Raw genomic sequence first — 25054 nt, 5'->3', positions numbered from 1 at the left:
TAATTTTGCATTTATACTAAACTATCAGTATCATTGGTGAATATACATACTATTGAGGAAAAATACACTTCCTGTGGAGTTAAAGTCACCAAGTAAAGAAACCCCTTTCAACAAAAATCGTCTCAAATTCTCTTTCATTGATGATTTCCTAGCAGCTTCTCTTTCATTTAAACCAAACATAGCTTTATATCCTCATTTCATTCCCCTTCTCTCTAATTAGATAAATCTGGTAACTCTTCTCTCTAGACAGATTAAAAGGTTGGGGTGTTTTGTTTTTCCAGTATTTCAGAGTTCTAATCCTTAGAGCACTGTGATGACAGGAAGGATCATGTGATTTAGAGCAGGCAGGCTCCAAGGAAATATATCTGAAAGAAATATACAGCATACACAATGAGGAGATTCTTTTGAATATAAACACACAGATTTCTGTAAAAGATGGTGGACTACTCCAGCTATTTCCAGCCCATGGAATTGACCCTGGGTCTTGCAAGCAATTCTATCCTTACCCAGGTTGGAGGAAGCTCGTCCTTCTGCAGCCCGGTCTTTAAGATCCTCAGCAATGCCCAGCTGCTGCTCATGGTATTGTTTAGCTCTCTCCAAATCCTGCATGCACCTGGCAGCATGGCCCAGGCCAGCATAAGCCCGCATCTCAATGGCCTTCTCCATCAACTCCTGTGCCAGCTCCAACACATAGTTGTGGTAAGACATGGCCTTGTCAAAATTCCTCCTGTAGTGATAGGCACTGCCCAGGTTGCTGTAGGCCCGGGCCTCCTCTCGTTTGTTGCCCAGGTCCTTGGCTATCTTCAGATGCTGCTCATGACACTGTACAGCATTCTCAAAGTCACCCATGGCAATATACACAGCTCCCATGTTGCCGAGTTCTCGGGCTTCAGAAAGCTCATCTTTGGATTGCTTGGCAAGAAGAACACACTGTTTGTGACTAGCCAGTGCATTGGGGTAGTCTCCAATGGCTGTGTACACATGGCCCAGGCTGCTCAGGGCAGATGAAGCTGCCTGGAGAAGGACAAGGCAGAGAAATGAAAGCACATCAGAAAATGGCTTTGGTTTGTTTCAGCAGATAAAATGTTACAGAGATTGCCTGTAACCATCCAATCCAACCCCTGATTTATATCAGTGGTTCACAGACCTATGCAGAACTGAAAAAGAGCCCATCCAAACAGCAAGTTCCTAATAAAAGACAATGGTAATTTAACCAGTAACTTTCAATACCTAATCTCACAGAAACAGGTTGTACTCCACATAACTTTCATCTTAAAGACTTAATGATATTTCTAGTATTATGATATTATAGCTATATTAATAGCTATTAACCTGTAGTTGAAGAAAATGTTGAAGAAAACCAAAATTAATTATAGTATAGCACAGGATATTCATAGGAGAAATACATGCTTGGCTCTTTGCACTCCTGGTATTTATCTAGCCTTGTCTTCTCTCAAAGTAAATGGACACATTAATGGTAAGGGATAAATTCAGAATGATGATTGATAATTTTGTGACTTAAGACGCACTGGAGGGTCCTGTTTCCTTATCTTTGTTCCTTTAATGTGACTTCACCAGTGCTGGTAACTGTGGAGGGCTTAGGTTTAGATAAACCCCAAAGGAAAGTAATGGGTGGGTTACAAACTATACCTTTGAATGGAGTGGTCCCCACTGGGCCTCACCACCCCTTTTCAGGCCCACATTGGCTCTTCCAGCTTTGTTTTTCTTGCCCAGAGGCTCTTCTGACCCCAGCCTCTGTGCAGAAAGATGCTATCTTCCTACTCCCCAAACAGTGCTTGCTACTAGTGCATTTCTTGTCTAAAGAAAAGTGCACTAGCCCTTTTTGTGTGAAAAGTTTTAATGAAAATGACTCTATATAAGGATAGTAAACCAAATAGAAACAACAAAAATAATAAAGGAGATGTTATACAGGTTCTAAAATCTTACCAAGTGCATACAGTCTTAGGTTCTTGTCTTTAGTTTCTAAAGGGAGTTACACTGGGCTTTTTCTGCCTTTCTTTTCATTCTGTAAGTTAGAGGCTTCCTTTATAATGTGCTTACAGCTAGAGCCATGTAGCCCCCTTTCTTCATATTGTTTCCTCTTCCTAACATGCACATGTGGTTCTGGTTGAACAAAGGATGCCCTGTCACAAGTAGGTAAGTAGTCTTCACAAGGGCCTCCAGGCTAGGGAGGAACAATGAAGGATGCTGTCCCACCTGAACTAAGAGTGTTCCTTTATGAGATATGTTCTATGTCTGTACACTTCAGAACACTTTTATTAATATTCTATAGATGAGTGATTTGCTACCCTATTTCTTTGCCTGTGAAATAGTTCTTGATCAAAATAACTGAGGCACTGACCATCTTTATGATGCTTGCAAATTATGTGTTTGCAAAGGGTGTGTCCTACCCTTTCAAGTTGCTTTTATCATTCACGGATGTTTCAACAAAAGATTTAGGAAAGAGAGAGGAAATAAATACTTACAAATTTACGTTTTCATTTTTTTCTGAGCAGAAACAATTCCATGACAGTCACAATGCTGTAGCAGTGTAATTTTGGCAGAAGCAGCAGTGATGCTCACCAAAGAGCATGCCACTTCAACATGTACTGGCCTCAGGTTCCCACTTTGGGAGCTTCTTCGGGACTGGAGGTTAGAACTTCACATCAACTCACTGTGCATAGGCCTTCTGCCACTCACAGCTCCTCTCCCCTGCCTGGCAACCTCCTCTTCCTCCTTTGCTGCAAGCTCAGGGACTCAGCCTCCTTCCTCTACTTCTGTAGCTGGCTCTCCCCACCTCACTGTCTGGGTTCTTCTCCACACAAGCATGATTAGGGAGCAGGGCACAGTCCACAAGCCCTCCTACCTGCAAATCTTTGTTGCCCTCAAAGTAAAACACATGGCTCTGTGACTGTGGAGCTAGTATAACCTAGAATCAGACACATTAGGTTCAAAACTGCACTGCCCTTTCTAGCTCTGGGGACCTTTAGAAATTTAACTTCTCTGAGCCTCAGTTTCCTAGACAGACATTTCTAGGCCCAAGCCATAAGCCAGGACCTGAGTGTTTTGAAACTCAGCTATTTACCTTCGTCAAATGTGCAAACCATACATAATTCATGTGATAATTCCAAACAGTAGATCTGGTTGGAGGCAATGAGCCCTTGAACACAGCACAGGATGGATTTATAAGGCCTGGGGCAGGCACAACACCCCAGGCGTAACTGTTCCTAAGAGCTTCTGGTTTATGGCAACTCCAAATGACAGCCCTGGGATCTTCAGCTTCCGGGTCTTCATTTCTCTAAGTGCCAGGGAGACATAGGAGCTCATTTGCTGAAGCTCTCCAAACATAAGGAAAGTGAGTATTGGGGCATTTCCCCTCTGGGATGTGGGGGAGAGAGGGAAGGAGTACTGCATTAGCTCTCCCCTGGCACCCTCCAGTTACCAGGCAGTGCAGCTAGGCTGGGGACATCTCATGGCAGTGTCCTAGAAACCAACATCTCTAGAAAGGATGATATAATTTACGAAGCACACATAATAGTCTCTGAAATTCGAGAGGCAGTTTGATGTTGTATAAGAATGGAACACAGAGCCTGGGCAGGCATGGCTCATCGGTTGAACATCGACCTAGGATCCAGGAGATCAAGGTTCGATTCCCAGTCAGAGTGCATGCCCTCCCCAGTCGAGGCATGCAGGAGGCAGCAGATCAGTGACGACTCTCTCATCATTGATGTTTCAACTACCTGTCTCCCTCTCCCTTCCTCTCTCTCTGAAATCAATAATGATTTTTTTTTTTAAATGAATAGAAACATAGACACAGACAACAGTATGGTGATTACCAGAGGGAAAAGGGGGTAGGGGGAGGTAGAAGAGGGTAAAGGGGGGATTAACAGTGATGAAAGGAGACTTGACTTGAGGTGGTGAACACACAATACAACATACAGATGATGTATTATAGAATTGTACACCTAAAACCTATATAATTTTATTAACCAATGTCACCCCAATAAATTCAATAAGTAAATAAATAAATAAACTTTTTTTTTTTTTTAAAGAATAGAACAGGATTTACAGTCAGAGGCCCTGGCTGTCTGAGTCATTTCACTTCTTCACTTCTTACTTTATATATGAATGGTGCTGATAATGATAGAGTACCCACTTTCCAGGGCTAGGATGGGATCAGATGAAGCAGTGCATGTGAGTGCCCAGAGTAAACTGCAAAGTTCTCTGTGAATGCATCTCTATGGTGTGGATGGATGTTTTATGACTGCAAGCTGGCTGGGCTGAACTCTGTTACCAAGCAGAAGCTAGTAATGGCAACTGAAAACATCAGTCATTATGACCAAACATCTATATTCCTATCAGTTGCCACAGGAAATAAAGTCCATTGTTTTACAGCCCCTGAGCAAATAACCCGTGATGATATTTATCAGCTAAGTGAATTACAAATTAATCACTTGTCTTTGTTCCTGTTCCTGTAGAATAAGCTTAGATCTGAAACATGGTTTCAGGCTGTTAACGAGAATCTGAAGACCCGTATCTATGGGGAATCACAAGCCCCACCTCAAGCAGATGCTGCATTTGCCACTAAGGTTCACACTGCCTTTGTATATTAATCTCTTTGAGATTTCTGTGCCTGAATAGCAGCAGCTGCTTCCCACAGTGGAAACATTTTGAAACATCTGTATTTGAATACTAAAATGCACACAAACAGTTATGCTAACAAACTATCTGGTTGGAATAAGACAATACTTTTCTCTTTACAAGATATAAATTACTCATATTCTTGCCAAAGCATGATTCCCAGCTGCAGCCTTAGCACACAGGAGTCATCACCCCTTGCTCTGTGACCCGGAAATTTGCAAAAGAGCTACATCTGACAAGTCAGTTTCATGGGACACGGAGCTAAAGAAAAAAATTCACTCATATTTTTTGAAACCATCTTTAAGGGCTTTTAGTTTGAGGCATAAAATAGAAGAGTTTAAACTACCCAAACTATAACCACATTAATGACACTATCATTAAACATTATTTTGAAGACTGAAACATGTTTTCCTTTATATCTAGCATGTTTTCCCCCTTATTGTATTTCATAGGGTTATATTTTGTGGAAGAATTAAATGCACATATAGGGAATGTTTGATATAACTGCTGGTTGACTAATTGCATGTAGTTTTAAAAGGTGGGAAATGAACCTGCAGTTAGTACCAGAAACATGGTTTTTCTTCTTTACTGCCCAAGTCCACATGTACCTTTTATTCCCTGCCAGTTTAGTGCCCACAAATTCAAGGTCCTGGGTTAACCACCTATATAACTCAAGAGACAGAAGGATATAGAATAATAGGGACTCTAATTAGACATGCATGTGTTCAAATGACAAACTGTGATACTGCATGCGTTTTGCAACATCTCTCTGAGCCTCAGTTTCCTCATCTGTAAACCTCACAGAGCCTTGATGAATACTAATTAAGATAGTACTTGTAAAGAACTTGCCTGTTTCAGTACTTGGTACACAGAAGATGCTCAAAAATTTTAGATTTTATCCCCAGTTGGAACACATACTGGAGGCAACTGGAGGCAACCGATCAATGTTTCTCCTCCCCCTCTCTCTTAATCCCTCCCTCCCCCTTCCTCTCTCTCTAAAATGAAAAAAAAAAAAATTCTTTTAAGTTTTTTTAAATCATCTCTACTGAAAGACTATATTGATTCTGTTTATATATGTTTTATTTTTAATTGTATTATGTAATGGTGGAGGGGTAGAGGGGGAAGAGGGTATAGGGGATAAATGGTAGTGGGGGAAAAATAAAATAAAATAAAACAAAACAAAGAAAAAATTAGATTTTAGTTTCTCTTCCTACCCCAACCAAGATAAGTCACTTAGCTTTATTCATTTCAAAGATGTGGTAGAAGATGACTAGAAAACAGAACATGAAGTTATGTCACCACAACTACAAAACAACACAAGTTTGTCCCACTAGTGGTGGGCAGAGTCATCCTCTTCATGTACTAAAGCATATTACTCATATTACCCTTCTGCAAATGTAGGTGTAAGAAAATTCACCTTTACCCAAGGGCATTCTAGAATCACTGGTATTTCCAAGAGATGACACTGTAAAAGCACTTCACTTTAAGTGGTCAAAGTTTATGGACCTTGGAGTGTCATGGTCTGTTGGTTGGTTAGTTCATTTGTTCATTCATTTGTATACTCAAGAAAATTCTCTAGACTCACACAAACATAGTCTAATTTTTGACAAAGGAGCAAAGGTAATTCAGTGGAGAAAGAAAAATCTTTTCAACAAATTGTGCTGGAACAACTGACATCCACATGCAAAAAAACAAAACAAAATGAAAACAAGTGAATCTAGACACAACCTTACACCTTTTACACAAATTGACTTGAACTAAATCAGAGACCTAAATGTAAAATGCACAACTATGAAACTCCTAGAATATGAGAGAAAATATAGAGGGCCTCGGCCTGACCATGAGTTTTTAGATATAACACCAACTTGGACTTCATTAAAATTAAAAACTGTGCTTTGCAAAGGATACTGTTAAGATAATGAAAATACAGGCTGAGAGAAAATATCTGCAAAACACATATGTAGCAAAGGACTGGTAGCCAAGATATACTCCAAAAAATCTTAAAATTCAACAATAAGAAAACGAACAACCCAGTTTTAAAACAGGCAAAAGATCTGAACAGACATCTCACCAAAGAAGATATACAGACAGCAAATAAGCATATAAAAAGATGCTACACATCATATGTTATCAGGGAATTGCATATTAAAACAACAGGATACCATTACACACCTATTAGAATGGCTAAAATCCAAAAAGACTGACAATACCAAATGCTGGTGAAGATGTGGAGCAACAAGAACTCTCATTCATTATTGGTGGGAATGCAAAATAGGATAGCCACTTGGAAGATGGCTGGGCAGTTTCCTACAAAACTAAACATACTCTTATCATACCATCCAGCACTCATGCTCCCAGGTATTTATCCTAATGAAATGAAAACTCATGTGCACACAAAAATCTATACATGAATGTTTATAACACCTCTGCTAAAATCTGGAAGCAATCAAGGGGTCTTTCAATGGATGAATGATTAAATAAACTGTGGTACATCCTTAAATGGAGCATCATTCAGTGCTAAAAAGCAATGATCTATGGAGCCACGAACAGACATTAAAGAAATTTAAAATGTATAGTGCTTAATGAAAGAAGTCAGTCTGAAAAGGCTGCATTCTGTATGATCCCAACTATATGACATTTTGGAAAAGACAAAACTACAGAAAAATAAAAAATAAAAATATTTATAATCTATATTTTTGAGGACATTGTCCATGATATTACCATTACCCAATGTCATCTCTATAAGGACCAATGGAAAAATTTCTTTCAGATTGCTTCTGAAATCTGAAATCTTTCAGATTGTTTCTACCAAGCAACTGCTATGGTTTTACCTTAAGAAAAATGCGAATCTTGTAAGCAGTCAAATTTATCTTTTTGTTGGGTCACTAGGAAGCTTATGGCTTGATTCAGAACCTTCTTGTAACAGCCAGGTGTAATCCCATAATGTGTGCAAACTGTGCCCTGGCTTCTGCTTATGATATGACCTTAATCCTCTCATTACTCTGATTTCTTCCTATTTATATTTTATTTCCTGCTCCTAAAAATTCTTCTTGGATTAAAATAGAGGGGGGAAATCAACAAAACACAAACAAAATATAGTAAATATTAAGGTTCCTGGCAGGGAGAAAGCTTCCTGAAATAGGATCTCTAAGAATTCTGAACTTACAGCCACAAACTGAAGAGGCTTACACACCACACAAACAAGGAAAATTTTAATTACATGGTCTTTAGTAGTCTTAAATCATTTTCATGCTGTAAATACTTAATAATTGCTGTCAGGTTTACTACAATCAATCTAACCAGTTTGTCCCATTACATAAACCTAGGGTTGGAGGAATATTCTGCAGTTGTTACTGAAAAGGTAAGAAAGTAATTGTGTTCACCTGCATTCTTTCTACCTTTATACTATACCATAGTTGGAACAGTTGGTTTGAATCTATTACTATGAGCTTAGAGAGTGGTTAGTGATAGTTATAGCTTTTCCATGGTAACATGCCAGCCTTTTCTAATTCTATGGGGCCAGAGGAGCTTTCATAATTATTTTTATCAAAATTATATTAGGGTTGGAAGAATAACACACTGTCAGAGAGATCTATTACCTAGACCTAAGAGTTGCTATCACAGGTGATAAATTATTTATAATGCCCAGCATTAATACAGCAATGTTTTCAAACCAAGAATTTGTAAATGTTGTTTGCAGATGCAAATTAACAGATTAATAAGGAAACAACCTTTCTTGTATGAGAAGCTGGGATGACAGATTAGCTATTAAGAGCAATTTATAGGTCATAAGATATGAAAGTTGGCAAGAAACACTACCTCTGCTGGCTCTATAAACAGTAAAACTGCATTTAGTTTCCCAGAGGTATCCTGTTAGACATTTTAATTATACTATAAAAACTGCCAGAATTTACAATGATTTCATTTTTTTAAAAACTTGATGCTCCATGTAAACTTGATGCAATACAATAAGCATCTGTGCTATGTGCTGTAACTGCCAAGTTGCAGCCAATAGGAGAGTGTGTGTTCCCTTCTCATGAAGGACTGTGAATGGGAAGGTTGATGCTGAATGTCAGAGGACAGAAATGTTACTCCCTAACATCTCCTCCAGGTTACTTAAGGATTCTCCTCCCTCCTTTACAGCCTAACACTGCAGGCACATGCTATCCATCTAGGAAGATTTTTACAAAGAACTTCATTTTACAAAGCTCTTTGGACACAAAATGATGACCAAATAAAAATCCTAGAGTCTTGGTAGTCCTATCAGAAAGTTGAGTTTGACTGAGGATAAATTCTCTCACTCACTTGAAATAATCAGTTAAGATTATTTTTGGAAACTTATTTCTCACTCTGAATTTCACCTACACCTTCAGTTTTATTTGGGAGAGTGGTAGGCAGATAACCTAGTCTCAAATGAGTTTTTGGCCCTGGCTGGGCTGCTCAGCTGGTTAGAGCATCATCCCAATATGCCAAGGTTGCAGGTTCGATTTCCCATCAGGGCACATACAAGAAGCAACCAATGAATACATAAATAAGTGGAACAACAAATCTCTCTCTCTCTCTCAAATCAATCAATAAATAAAATTTTGTAATGAGTTTTTTATGATACAAGTCACTCAAGTTTCTTATGCAATCATTTGACCTGGGTTAGGAGACATTCTACCATAATACTGTTTTAGTTCAATCAAAACCATTCCATTCCACATTTGCCAGCCAACCTGAATTTTAGTGAGCTATAAAACACTTCTATAGGGGGTTGGAATGTAATCAATCATCCTTTGAAGATAGTATTTACTTTAATCATAAAATCTGGCATTGGCTGGGCAGGATATAAGGGAGAAAGTTGGAGATGAAGAGGGATGGAAAACACAGACGTGTGCAAGTGCACATACAAGAGGCAGAAGAGACATTTCTCAGAAGGAAAGAAGCCCAAAAGAAAAGGACAGCTTATTTGCAGGGGCCAGCAGATGACAATTTAAAAAAGAAGTCTTTAAAATGGATGGAAAGGAGTCTTCAAGGAACCTGGAAAGATGTTATAAAATTAAGAAACAACTGAGAACTTCTGCAACCATCCATGAAGGAATATCATTACAGGTCCTAATGAAGGCTGAGACTTTCTGAAATTTATGGCTTCTGACGGTTCAGGAATAAACTACCCACAATCTCAGCTCTCTGTACTTTCACTTATTCCCACAAATTCAACTTCTATTCCTGTTGGGAAATCTTAAACTCATATTTCAGAACAAGAGACAGAATTTTAGATCTGGAAGAGGCCCTACAGATCACCTAATCCACTGGTTTTCAAACTTTATTTAAACCAAAATACAAATACACATGATTTGTATGATAAAAGTGTAGTTGTTTAGGTTCAATTTTCTCCCCAAATAACCTTAAGAGAATCTATGGTACCCTGTGGAACTCCTTTAGAGCACAGTTTGAAAACCACTTAATAATGTAACTCCTCAGTGTCTTTAGATGTAGAAACTGAGGCCAAGAGATGTCAAGTACTTTGGCCAAAGGCCAACCTGGTAATGACCAGCAAAGGCAGGACTAGAGCCCAGGTCTTCAGGCTCCCAGCTGATAGTCTCTTCACTCTGCTTTGCCAACATTCCATCACACCTCACAGTCACCTCAAGCTCAAGCTTGCATTGCTTTTCCCAAGTCTCCCTTACTTTTGTGACTTCCGTGATTAATAAGAGAAGTAAATGTTATCACTATTTCTTCTAACAACCAGCCAAAAGCTCAGGGTTATCATGGACTTTTCCCTGTCTTTCGGCCCTCATATTCAGCAGGCACCCAGGAGCAGCTTTACTGGACTCCTAAAATTATAATTGCGCTAGTTTTTATTTCATAATCCTTACTTTAATTCCAATTATTTATATACAAGATCCACTTAAAATTTATTTCTGATGTTTTTATTTTAAATAATATTACCTTTTAAATTATGTGACAATGTTTACAGACTAGGTTTGTAATATATTTTAAATACATATTGCTTTTCTCACTAAAATACAAGCCAGTATTCAGTGACAAATTCAATGGCAAACTTTAATAACTTTAATCAAATGTTAGTAACTTTTCTAACAGCTACTGATTCTGTCTCCTGAATAATAATGGACTTAGCAATTCCAGGGTAATACAGTGATTAGACAGTGATTAAATCCTGTCTCTGCTGCCTATGTTCTTTTAAGGAAGTTACGGACTCTCTGTCCTGTTTCCTTACCTATAAAGTGGGGGTAATGATATCTATCTCATGGGATTGTTATGAGCATACATTTAAAGAGCTTAGAATAGTGCCTGGCACATAACAAGTATTCAATTACTGCTAGCTGTTATTATAGATGCTAAATACCAATAAAACTGAGTAAATTAAGTAATTTTAAAGTTTTATATTTATATTCATTTAATCTATTTTGTACATTTATTTAAAACTTAAATGCATTAAATGAGTGCCTTCCTTCCCTTCTCACTATATAAATTTAAAAACCTGACAATTTCATTTCCCTTGTGTGGCATTTGTCACTGTCCCTGTGGCACAGAAACTATTTGGGTATGCAAGCACACAGACATTTCTTTTTGGGGATACCCAAACAAAGACATTACACCAAGGTCTAAAAAACAAACAATATGTTCACTGAAGACAAACTAAAATTTCAATTAAGATTCTAAATTTTTTAAAAATATTAGCTTACTCGCCCAGCCGGGCGTGGCTCAGTGGTTAAGCGTCGACCTAGGATCCAGGCGATCAGGGTTTGATTCCCGGTCAGGGCACATGCCCCGGGTTGCGGGCTGCCAGCCGATCAATGACTCTCTCATCATTGATGTTCCTATCTCTCTCTCCCTTTCCTTTCCTCTCTCTGAAATCAATAAAAAGATATATTAAAATATATATATATTAGCTTACTATAAAAATTTCCAACCTGACATTAAATATAGGTTACACAGATAAGTAAAATTTCTAATTACAAGTGTGATCAAATTCTTCATTATGTTAGTTTTTAAATTGGTTTTTCAGTGGTATGCTTGTTTAGGATGAAAGTAAATACCAGAAAATGTACTAAAATGTCAATGAAATATGTTCTAAAGCAAAAAGAGATGATTTGTGTATTTTTCTATTTGAAACAATAAGAAAAGATACAGGATATGGATGGAGGAAAGGGAAGCATAGCACGAGACAGGTCAGACTAGGGGGTTTGAAGCTAGGATGTGTTTTAGTCATCTCCATAACTTTAGAGTCTAGCACAACGCCTGGTGCACAGCAGGCACTCAGCAAACACTTGAAGAACCAAACTGATAGTCTTGGGACTTTCAATCTGCACAGGATATAAAAGAAGAAAACTACCCCTCCAACATAAGAATGCCAGAAGGACTGTGTGGTACCAGTATCTCTCAACCTCTAGCTCTCTTTAAGCAAAATTCTGGTACATTAAAACTTTCCTACACCTACAGGAATATAGGAACTATAGACACAGGTGTTTCTCAGTTGTCACCTTGCTGTCTGTCTGCTTTCAACTCATGGTCCCTCATATCTGTCCTTATTCTTCTATCCACTACTCCTCATCCAATGAGTCACATTCTTGCTAAGTCTTACAAAATACTCTCCCTTTAACCTTTGCATTGTTCACATGAGATATGAAATGATTAAAGAGGTGCCACTACTATTTTTGTTATAATACTATTTTTCCTAAGAATAATTATAATGGTAACCCAAATTAGGCTCTGGGAAAACGAGTAAAATTCAGATTCTTTCTGATATCATTAAAATCGTCATTAGAAAAAAATATATCTTAATAATAAGTATGACTACTATTCATTGAGAGCCAGGCATACCATATTTCACCAAATCAAAGTTGCCATGAATTTAAGAAGCACTTTACAATATGTACCACAAATAAAGAGATAAGCATGTTGCAATTAAACAATGATAGTATGCTGACTTATTGCTCGTAAGACCATACTTATTTCAGAGACAATAAAATGTAAAAGATAAAAAATAAAATGAGCATCTTAGAATCAATGAATTATGATCTATCAGGTGCTTTATTTCCATTATTCCAAATCCCCACCAGGCCCTATGAGGAAGGAATTTTTACCTTCACTTTGCAGATGAGGAAACAGACAACATTAAGCAACTGGTCCAAAGTCAAATAATTATTACTAAAAGCCAAGGTTAGGATTGAACTCCGGGCCTACCTAACTGCAAATCAGAGTATTTCCATTGCACTGCATTGCCTCCTCCAGAAATCCCAGACAAAAAGTCACGAAGAAGGCAAGGGCACTGGCTGAGAAAAGGGCTGGTTATTATTGCTGTTTACAATTAGGTGCTTAGAAGAGCTTAGCAGACAGGTGTTTCTAATTTGCAGTATTTTTTTTTAAATGGCTATTGTCAAACTATATCACAAACTGGATACAGACTCAGAATTTTATTAACTCTGAGGTAGAAGAAACCTGCAACAATTCTACTACACTGTTATTTTTTTAGCACCTTACAATTTTTTACTCCCCACCCCCATCCCAGATATCAAAACTACCTTTGAAATTCTCCAAGTTAGCCAACCTCCATATGAACCTAAAAAGAGATGTATTTTGTTTTATTAATATTATCCTCAGGATTACACATAAATGCTGAGGGATGAAATGAAAAGTTTAGGGAATATGCCAAGTCTTGGACTGGTTAATGTGTCTGGCATGACTGAAAAATCCCAGGAAGCTGCTCCCAATGTCTATAATTACAGGCATTCAAAAGATGGGTTATGATTCAGGTTTACAATTATTCCATTTAGGGATAGAGATAGTTTACAACAGTGGTATTGGGCTATGAGTTCAGGCAGAACCATTTAAATGTGCTTTAGTAACATATGTGTCCTGGGAGCTCAACAGGAAGAAAGAATTAGCCCAGCTCCTAGAATGGCAGGGCCCATGTCCAGAAGGTTCCATTCAAAGCATTAAGGTATTAAAATAGAAACTGCTGGAAATCATGTAGTTTTATAGAAACCTCAAAAGCCTCTTTCTGGAAAAATCTGGGATTAGGAGTGGATTGGTTTACTTTGCTTCTAGTAAACGGTGAAAGGGGAGGTGATGATTCTGTCACTATTAAAGAGAGAAAGCAGTGAAAGGGCGAAGGTGAAGTGATGAGTGATGATACTTCTTATGATGTCCCTTCCAGATGGAGTGGGATACAGCCTTTTCCTGCTCTGACTTCTTCCCAATAAAGTAGTAGCACATTTTCCCCATAATAAAGCACATGCTGTATCATATCTGATTACACCTAAAGCTTATTTTACTTAATTTAATAGTCCAGAAGAGGAGAGGGGGAGGAAATGAAGGAGAAAACAGGAAGATAAAGCTTTGCCTCCCAAGTTCTAAGATTACTCTACTTGTAGTGAGTTCACTCAGTACTTGACTATGTGCCTGGAATCTAAGAAAAATAGGTAAAAATGCTGAATAGAGGGAGTCATTAAGTGAGAGTGAAGGTTAAAATTAATCTCTTATGTATAGAAGGGATACAAAATAAAAAATGGAAAGTGCAAAAACACCAGTACTAAAACAGTAAACCATCAGAAATAGTTTTCCATAAATGTGAAAGTGTGACTACTTTAATTGAAAAGAAACAAAGAACCTTAATTTATATCCGATGTCTTGTCAAAGAGACAGAACTTTTATTTTTTTTAATTCTAATTTTTGTATAAGGACATTAAACTTGCTGAACCAGTGATACCAGGCAGAGGACACCATCCACAACCTCACTCTTGGCTCCCGTCAGGGGTTTGCCAGTCTTTTATAGCAGAATCCAGATGTGCCCCAGTGAGTTACATTTTCCCTGGGATGCTTCTTCCAACATCTTCTCTCTAACAAGATAAATGGTGGTCCTCACACTTCTCACGGGTGCCATCAGAGGTGAAACTAGAGTAGTGCATTAAACATGCGTTGCATACTTGAGAGCAACGTGGTGATTAAGTCAGCTGGGGGCATCAAGGATGTGCTTCAGGGGGCTGGTAATAAGAGTCTGGGAGATATATTCATCATTGGATACTTAATAAAATCCTCTGCATAACAATGTCCACTGGGAATTCTAAGTAACTGGAGTATACTGTGAATACCAGCTGCGTTCAAAGGAGACAGGACTTGCCACTATGGTAGAATCTAGAGTGGCACTGTAGGTACTTACTTCCAGAAACATCAAGAAAATAAATGCTTTGCAAAGCTAACAAAGAATAGCTAAAATGTATTTATTCAGTTGTTCATTCAACAAACATTTGAGTGCCTACTATGTCCTAGGCCCTGAGAATATAAAGATAAATGAGACAAGACATCTGCTGCAAAGCCACTCACAGTTTAGGAGACAGACTGGAAAAAAAGTAAGTGCAACAGACATCTGGGTGGCTAGGACAAGTGGAAACACCCAAGTTCCTCAACTTCTGTCAGAGACCCCAGCAAAAGAACAGTGAAAGAATTTTTTTTTTAAAGCTATAAGCCCATAAAAACAAAAAGATTGAGAAAGATGCCAGCAGATGAGATATCCACAAAATTTTGGAAGATGGAAAGCAGATGGATGAATGGTAACTGATTTAGTAGGACAGGGAAAACGGAAACCAAACTGCCTGCAAGGAGGGGTGCCAAGTCCAGCTGCAGAATGCTGGAAAGGAGCAGGAATTGAGGCACTAAGGCTTCTGAAGTTCAGGGGAAGGGGTGCAGGGCTGAAACACAGGACGGGATATAAACTTATATAAGAAGCAATTAGAGCCTAGATCTGCTCCCTCAGTCTGGCAAAAGATTGAGGCCTCCTTTCTGCAGATGTTTAGAGATGGATAGAGAAATAAAATGCTACACTAAAAACGGAGATCAGTGAAAAATCTGCATTCTGAATGGTGAGATTCTCCTCACCGGGCACCCCTCTCCACATTACAAGTCCGTTTGCTCTGATCAGTTTCTGCTATACTGGCAGCTACATATGGCAGCAAACTGGAAGTTTCTGTAAAAACCGTCCCAAACAAAAGATGTGCATATACTAGCATGAGGTGATTCCCCAAATAAAAATAAAAATAAAATAATAAAATACAACCTCACTGTATTTCAAGCTGCACTAAAATCTATCTGTGCCTAAGACCCATCCAACCATACAGAGGCTCTAATCAATTTTTAGTGCTTCATTTCTAATATAAGCAGTCAGCCAAAGACTAGCAGACGTTTGAGGAAACCTCCAACTTGAAAGACAGTGACCAAAATGAACAACAAAAAAGGAATTCAAGAGGAAACAGATACAATGAAAGGACTGGGGAAAAACTTTCAAAAAAAGTCTTTAGGGACATAAAATATCATACTGCAGCCATGAATTTTCTGTGTGCCACACAAAAGGAACATTCAGAAAATATGAGAGAAGTCTTCAAAATGTTTAATGACAGCAAAAAGTAGCACATGCAGTAGAACAAATTAAAGAATATTACTTCATAGGAAGTAGGATTATAAAAAAGAAACAGAAAAGAGGAAAAATAACAGATAATGCAATTAGAGGATCAAACCAAGAAGCTTAACATGTGACTAACAAAAGTGACAGCTGTAGGGAACAAAGAAAATGGAGAGGAATAAATTATTAAACAAATTTTTTAAAGAAAATTTCCCAAAAATTAAACACATGAGAGTGCGGACAATGAAGAAGAAGGAAAGACCCACTCTGAAATTTCAGGACAACAGGTATAAAGAAAAGATCCCAAAATATTCTGGGGAGAAAAATCTACTAATATACAAATAATTAGGAATCAGAGCAGCATCTGGCTTCTAAATAGCAACTGAAAGCTGTAAGACAATGGATCAAATATTGTCAAATTCTGGGAGAACAGCATTCCACCTAGAGCCCTTTTCCTAGCCAAACTGTCAATCAAGGCTGAGGGTAGATTAGAGAATTTTGAGATATTCAAATTCCTTTCTCAGGGAACTGATGAGGGTGTGCTCCGGCAACACTGAGGTGTAAACCCAACAAAAAGATGCAATGCAGGAAACAGGGGCTACAAGATAGGGAGAAGTAACAGGAATTCTCAAGATCACAGGGGAGGGAAGTGTCAGAATGGCAGCTGTGCAGGGTCCTACAGAACAACTGGTCAAGTTTGGAGCAGGACACAAAGACTGGCAAGAAGGGTTTCTCTGGGGGCAGGGGTGAGGGGTGGAGGAGGTATAGATTACTTGATATATTTGGCATTCTAGAAAGGAGTTTTATAGTTCAGTTGTAAAGCCTTAGTGACTGGCACATGGAAAAAAGCAAGCAAAACCACAGCAATAAGAACTAAAGTTATAATTCCGGTTTTGTAAAACAGAAAGATCACTGGGGCAGTGTAAAGGATGACCTGTGGCAGGGGCATAACTGGAAATAATGGAGATAGATTAGGAGTTGAGTGACAAAGTTTGGAAGAACTTGTAAGGGCCTGAACCAGAGCAACAGTAGTGGGGATGGAGGTGGGGCCCACTTATGGGAATGGAGAGCTGGGAGGGTAATTTATTCAGATACAAACTCAATCTGTAACCTTAACCAGAGTCTTGCTGATAAAGAGCTAAAGCAAAGAAAATATTTTAAAAGGTGAGGGGAAAAAGAGAGTGATTATAATCACAGTTAATTAACTGGGAAAGCCCTCAGTTTTGCTTTTCTCATTACAAAGCCTAAATAATTTCAAGAGGACTCAACAACAAAAACACGGGTGGAGGGTGGGGTGGTGGATGAACTACAGGAACGTGAAACTAAAAGTTCATGCCATACCACACTTTCCTTAGCCTCACTTCCACTTCCAAACTCACACAAATTAGCAAATAATGTTAACTCAACTAAAGATTTCTTGGATATCAAATGAAACAATGTTTAAAATTTCCTTTTAAAGGATTCTGTTCTTCCTTCCAAAGTCCCTTTCTTCTCTCCTGTTCCCCTTTCCTCCTCTCCCCTGGATTTGAAAACAAGAGGACTCAACAAATTTAGTTACAATTAGATCATTGTGCAAGACCCTTTATTTATTTTTGGCACATCAAAATTCTTTTTATTTATTTATTTTTTCTTTCAATGTTATTTTGTATTGGTTTCAGGTGTACAGCGTAGTGGTTAGACAATCATATACTTTACTTAGTGTTCCCCTTGATATTTCTAGTATCCTAGCTGGCACCATACACAGTTATTGCAAAATTATTGAGTACACCCCTATTTTGTAACTACCAATTTGTATTTCTAAATCCTTTCACCTCTTTCACACAGTCCCCCAACCCTCCTCCCCTCTAGCAACCACCAGTTCGCTTTCTGTGTCTATGAGTCTGTTTCTGTTTTGTTAGTTTATTTTGTTCTTTAAATTCCACATATAAGTAAAATCATATGGTATTTGTCTTTCTCTGACTGACTCATTTCACTCAGCATAATACCCTCTAGGTCCATCTATGCTGTCGTAAATGGTAAGATTTCATTCTTTTTTATGGCTAATATTCTATTGTGTATACACACACACACACACACACACACACACACAGCTTTTTTACCCACTTGCCTACTGATGGGCACTCGGGTTGCTTCTGTAACTTCGATATAGTAAATGGCGTTTCAATGAACCAAGGGGTGCATACATTCTTTAGAATTAGTGTTTTGGGTTTCTTCAGATAAATCCCCAGAAGTGGAATCGCTGTGTCATAAGTCAATTTTGAATTTTGTGAGGAAACTCCATTCTGTTTTCCATAGTGGCTGCACCAATCTGCATATCCACCAACAGTGTATGAGGGTTCCCTTTTCTCCACATCCTCGCCAACAGTTGTCATTTGTGGGTTTACTGATGACAGCCATTCTGACAGTTGTAAGGTGAATACCTCATTGTGGTTTTAACTGGCATTTTTCTAACAATTAGTGACACTGAACATCTTTTCATATGTCTGTTGGCATCTGTAAATCCTCTTTGGAGAAGTGTCTATTCAGGTTCTCTGCTCATTTTTTAATTGGATTTTTGGTTTTTTGGGGGGCTTTTTTGGTGTTGAGTAGTATGAGTTCTTTATACAGGAGTGGGGAAAAGTAGGTTAATAATAATAAATAATACAATAAATAAGTAATACAAGAATAAACTCTTTCACATACTCACAGCTGTAAACCTACTTTTGCCCACCCCTGTACATTTTGGATATTAACGACTTACTGGATGTATCATTGGCAAATATGTTCTCCCATTTAGTACGTTGTCTTTTTATTTTGTTGATGGTTTCCTTTGCTGTGCAAAAGCTTTTTAGTTTGATGTAGTCCCATTTGTTTATTTGGATTGTTTGTTTCCCTTGCCTGAGAAGATATATCATAAAAAATACTGCTAACAGAAATGTCAGAGATTTTACTGCTGATGTTTTTTAGCTAGGAATTTTATGGTTTGGAGTCTTGCATTTAAGTCTTTAATCCATTTTGACTTTAATTTGGTATATGATGTAAGAAAGTGGCCTATTTTCTCTTCTTTTCTTTTTCTTTTCTTTTCTTTTCTTTTTTCCAAGTATCTGTCCAAGTTTCCCTGTGCCGGACCCTTTATAAGCAATAGAATTAGGAAGGTATTGCTATTCCCCATTTTACAAATGAGGCATAAAGAGGCAAAATAATGCACCCATGGTCACACAGTTGGAAAGTGTGAACAGATTTAAACCTAAGCTGGCTGTGCCCACAACATATTCTCTTAACTGTATTGTTCATTCTAATAACTACTTAAAATAATAATGATCACTTACTAAGGAGTACTCTTGTGTCAGACATTGGCCTAAACATTTCACTTGATTAACGTATTTAATCTTCAGAAGAACACTATGAGATAGATGCTATTATCATCTCCATTTCACAGGTGAGAGATGAAGTGACTTGTCCAAGGTCATCCAGTGCAAGGATTCAAGCCCAGTTATTCCAGCTCAAGAATGAGCTGTGCTATAGTGTGCTGCCCCACATTGCACTGGACCATATCACCTTTCCTGAAGCTATCTTGATTCCTCTAAATCTTCTTTCCCTATATACAATGATGAGCAAGTCCTACTGCATCTACCTCTGGGGTATGTCTAATGCTGCACAGAGTGCCCAGTAAACATGCTTTATTTGGTTCACACAGTGTGTGATTTTTGTTTTTTTAATTAGGAAATTTCACATAGAAAATCCAGGCTTTCAACTTCCCTAGGAACATAATTTAAAAATTGACAACACTGACCCATATTCTCACATAGGAAAATCACCTAACTGAATAATGGCTGTCCCCATCAGACAATGTGTGCGTGCATTTTCAAGTTCCCCATAGAACTCTGCTCCCCACATCGAAACACACTTCATTCATTTGCAGTACTGCCTCTGCTCCTTCAGGCACCTGCTTTTTGAGACCACTGTTCTTACTTTAGACCTTTCCTACTCTGGGCCTCTTTATCTCTCACCTGCATTGCTTTAATAGCCTCTTAACAGGTCTTCTGATCTCTACCCCTTCCATTCTCTACTACTCTATTAATTTCCCTAAAGCATAGGTCTGATCATGCCATCCCTTCACTTAAAAACTTTGATGTCTTCCCAATGCATACTAATCCAACCCCTAGGCTTGGCATGTAATGATTTTCACAATGTAATTCCAATCTTCTTTTTTACTATTATCTCCCTCCTTATAATGTAGACCTCCTGCATATTTGTTGTTCTCTAAACATCTGCTTCATTTCCTGCTTCTAGGCCATGGTTAATATTTGGGTTAAATTTTTAATCATAAGAAACATATTTCAGTGCAAGTTTATTTTTTTCAAACTGTGTTAAAATCTTCTTTAAAAATTATATTTAGCCCAGCCAGGCATGGCTCAGCAGTTGAGCATCAACCTAGGATCCAGGCAATCAGGGTTCGATTCCCAGTCAGGGCACATGCCCCGGTTGTGGGCCTGATCAATGACTCTCTCATCATTGATGTTTCTATCTCTCTCTCCCCCTCTCCTTTCCTCTCTCTGAAATCAATAAAGATACATTTTTAAAAATAAATAAATAAATGAAAATTATGTTTAAGGAAATAGAAATGGAACACTTGGTTAAAAATATACAGTTCTTCAAAATAAATATCAGAGATAAAAAGGTTAAACAAAACATAAAACACACAAATCTAGAAGAAAATATAAGTAATTGCTTAATTTCTGAGTGGGGAAGGACTTTCTAAGCCTAAAAACAATAGAAATACCAAAGAATAAAATAAAAAGATATGGCTGTATAAGAAATTTTAATTTCTGTTGTCAAAAACATGGCAAGCATCATAAAGGAAATTAAATGGCAAAAAAATTTCTGGGGGAAAAAATGCCTGCCACAAATAAGGGATGAAAGAACATACAATTCACCAACAGAGTGGGGAAAAAACAATCAAACATGGAAAAAATCATCCTTAATAATTAGGGGAACACAAAAGAAGTAAGATTTCACTTCAACTCTCAAATAGCAAAGTGTAAAATAACCATTTTCAAAAAGCACACCACCTCACCATATTGGTGAGAATGGAGTGAGGTGGGTACTCTCATGCACTGCTGGTAGGAATATAACCTGCTGAAGCCTTTCTGAAAGCAACTTGACAGACAAAAGACCAGGAATTTTCAACTTTGACACTATTGACATTTTGAGTGGGATAATTCTTTGCTGTGAGGGGCTGTCTTGAGCATTGTAGAATGTTTAGCAACATCCCTGATCTCTACCCACTAGATGCCAGTAGCACTGCCCGCCACCAAGTTGTGACAACCAAACATGTCTCCAGACATTGCCAAATGTCCCTTGGTGGGGTGGGGGTGGGGGGTGGCACGGAGAATTTCCCAGCTGAGAACCACTTCTCTATATAAACAAAGTAATGAGAAAATTAAATGAAGATTTTTGCAGGTAAGTTGTCATAACATTATAAGAAAAAAATTATAAGCATAGAAAAAATATTCTTATTTTAAATATATATATTTTTTATTGTTGACAGCATTATGGATATCCCTCATTTTCCCCCCTTTGCCCCTCTCCATCCAGCCCTCCCCCACCCACCCGCCAGGCCTTCACCACACTATTGTCTATGTCCATAGGCTATGCATATAAGTATATAAGCTCTTTAGTTATACACAAATTTTCCACTGCAAAGGGGATAGGCACCCCTAATCCCCGTGTTGTTCAAGGGTCAAGGGTATATGAACTGAGTTGGAGATATCTCTAAGACACGTTGTTAAGAGCAAAAAGCAAGAGGCAGAAAAAGAAAGTATGGTGCCAGCACAGAAATAAATTGTGTGTGCATATTCATAGAACAAGGTCAGGAGGAGGGTTTCTCAACAGTGGCACTATTGACATTTTGGACCATTTAGTTCTTTGTTTGGGGGAGGGGAGCTGTCCCATGTCCTGGAGAATGTTTAGCAGCATCTCTGGCCTCTACCCACTAGATGCCAATAACAACTGCCTCCTCCCCACCCCTTAGGAAGACTACACACTAAATGGACTAAATTGTTACTCTGTGAAGATGAGGGGGAGGATTGGGGGAAGAACAAAGGGTACATTCACTTTACCTGTAATGCTTAAAAAATTTACCATGAGAATCTGTGTATTATTTCTATACTTTTTACTTTAAAATGTGTCAAAAAAAACAAAAAACTATTAACGGTAATTATCTTTGAGTCATGAAACTATGGATGACATTTGTTGTTTCTTTTAACTTATCTATAAATATTGATTTAGAAAATTAAAAATAAACTGCTTTATTTTTTAAGAAAGGGACAAAGATGGAAAAAAATACAAAATGTTAACAGCACTTGAGGATGGGAAATGACATAAAATGTCATTTTTGTTTGCCTTTTTGATCACTGCTTTCAACTTTTCTACAGCACCATGTACTAATTTACAATCAAAAATTTTTTTCTTTGCTTTTTAAAAATCCTAGTCTTATTAAGTCAGAATTAAAAAGAACAATCCCAAAACAATAAGTTAAGACCAAACTGGCTCAGAGATAGTGTTGGTACGTGGCTTCCCTTTACAAGGCAGTTCAAACTCCCAGCCACAGAGATCAGACACCAAGCCTGGGAAAGGACAGTTTAGAACAGTTCTAAATTGCAGGGCTAGAAAAACACCTCCCTTGAGAACTTAAGAGCCACTGGAGGGCATTTTGGGCCCAGAATGGGGAATAAACAAACAGGAGTAATGCAGTCTTAAACACTCCATCTCCGACTAGCAATTAAGGAGCACTATAAACAGAGTGGCAGATTAGAAAGCTGGACATTGCCTAGGAGGAAGATTACCAGCTCTGCTGAGATAAGCAGCTGGTAATAGGTTCTCAGAGACTTGCTCTACCTGATTTAGAACTAGAAAGTTATATTATGTGCTGTTATATAAATAATGTTTTTGTTTTTATTTTTAAAAAGCACAATAATATTTCTTTGAAAATATCTTATCTTCTGGCTTATCCATTTACAAAGGAAAAATAATATTCATTCAGCATCCACTATGTACCAGGCAGTTTACATATATTGGCTCACTTGCAAATCACAATAACTTCAAAGGTTGGAGAACTGAGGGTAAGTAAGTAGGGTCATTTAACCAAGAGCACACAGTGAGTAAAAGTATAGGACAGCATTTGCTCAACCTCAAAATTCATTTATTTAAACAACCAAACCAATATTTTTGAGTACCTATTATCTGCCAGCTAAGTTGGGGATATAACAATGACCATGATGCTTTTTTTTTAATTTTATATTTGTTTAAAATATTACAGATGTCCCTTTTTCTCCCCAATGACCCATTCCACCCTGTCCCATCCCCCTCCCTAGTCCCTCTCCCCACCATTGTCTGTGACCTTGGGTTGTGCACATATGCATATAAATTCTTTGGTTACTCTCTCCCCCTCCACCCACCAGCCCTCCTCCATCCCTCTGACATTTGTCAGCCTGATCTATGCTTCCACGTCATTGAATCTATTCTGTTCATCAGTTTATTAAGTTCTTTAGATTCCACAGAAAAGCGAGATCATGTGATGTTTGTCTTTCTCTGCCTGGCTTATTTCATTTAGCATAATTTTCTCCAGGTCCATCCATACTGTCCCAAAGGGTATGAGATCCTCCTTCTTTATAGCTGCATCATATTCCAGACCATGATGCATTTTGATTTCATTAAAAGTGTGAAGCTAGCTAGAGCACAGACTTCAAACAAGAAAATACAATGTTTGATGAAGACTGGGGAAGTGCAGCAGATGAGGTGAAAACAGCAAGACTTAACCTAAGGCAGGAATCAGGGAAGACCTCTCAGAGAAACGGAGATTTAAAATGAAGCCTGGGCCAAAAAGTACATAAAAAGGTGCTCAACATCACCAATCATCAGGGAAATGCAATCATAATGAAATATCACCTCACACCTGTTAGAATGGCTATTATAAAAAAGACAAGAAATAAGTGCCAGCTAGGATATGGAGAAAAGGGAGCCCTCATGCACTGTTGGTGAGAATGTAAACTGGTACAGCCACCATGGAAAACACCATGGAGGTTCCTCAAAATACTAAAAATAGAAAAAAACAGAACTACCCTATCACCCAGAAATTCAACTTCTGGGTATTTATCCAAAGAAAACAAAAAACTCTAACTCAAAAAGATATCTACACCTCCATGGTCACTGTAGTATTATTTACAATAGCCAAAATATGGAAGCAACCTAAGTGTCCATCAATGGATAAATGGATAAAGAAGATGTGGTACACACACACACACACACACACACACACACACACACACACAGAGGAACATTATTCAGCCATAAAAAAAGAAGGAAATCTTGCCATTTGCAACAACATGGATGGATCTTGAGGGCATTATGTTAAGTGAAATAAGTCAGACAGAGACAAATACTGCATGATCTCACACGTAGGATCTGAAAACAACAAAATCAAGCCCATAGAAACAGAGAACAGACAGGTAGTTGCCAGAGGAGGGGGTCAAAAGGTACAAACTTTCAGTTATAAAATAAATAAGTCATGAGGCCTTAATGTACAGCATGGTGACTATAGTTAATAATACTGTATTGCATATTTAAGAGTTAAGAGAGTAGATCATAAAAGTTTTCATCACAAGAAAAAAAATTTGTAACTGGGTGGTGATGGATATTAACTAAACTTAATGTGATCACTTCACAATATATACAGTATCAAATCATTGTATACCTGAAACTAATACAATGTTGTATCTCAATTATTCATTTTTAAAAAGAGAAAAAAATAAAGCCAGAAGAATGTGTGAGAATTAGAAAGGTGAGGAGACAGACAAAAGTGTGGAGAAGGCCTGAGGGGGGCATGGATATGGGGTAGAAGGGATCAGTGGGAGGAGAAAGGGGGAGACATCTATAGTACTTTCAACAATAAAGACAAATTTTTAAAAAAAGAAAGATGAGATGAGGCAAGGTACAGAGGGAAAAGGACAAGAAGCCAGAGGCTAGAGA

At 38.0% G+C, this 25054-nt stretch overlaps 1 protein-coding gene across 6 annotated transcripts in view; it reads right to left on the bottom strand.

Moving 5' to 3' along the window:
• Window positions 1-25054, bottom strand: part of TTC28 (tetratricopeptide repeat domain 28) — a 463914-nt gene that overhangs the window by 147741 nt on the left and 291119 nt on the right. For 5 of the 6 annotated variants that reach the window (XM_081123100.1, XM_081123101.1, XM_081123102.1 and 2 more), the window contains one exon: window positions 507-1014. The exons of the other annotated variant lie outside the window; for it this stretch is intronic. In XM_081123100.1, the coding sequence (XP_080979226.1) occupies window positions 507-1014 (508 nt within the window). The remainder of the gene's footprint in view (window positions 1-506; window positions 1015-25054) is intronic. 6 annotated transcript variants of the gene reach the window in all.

The sequence above is a fragment of the Miniopterus schreibersii genome (assembly GCF_964146895.1).
Source record: "Miniopterus schreibersii genome assembly, chromosome: 20".
NCBI lineage: Eukaryota > Metazoa > Chordata > Mammalia > Chiroptera > Miniopteridae > Miniopterus > Miniopterus schreibersii.
Note: the sequence above shows the minus strand (reverse complement) of the source record. Positions and strands in the feature narration are given on the sequence as shown.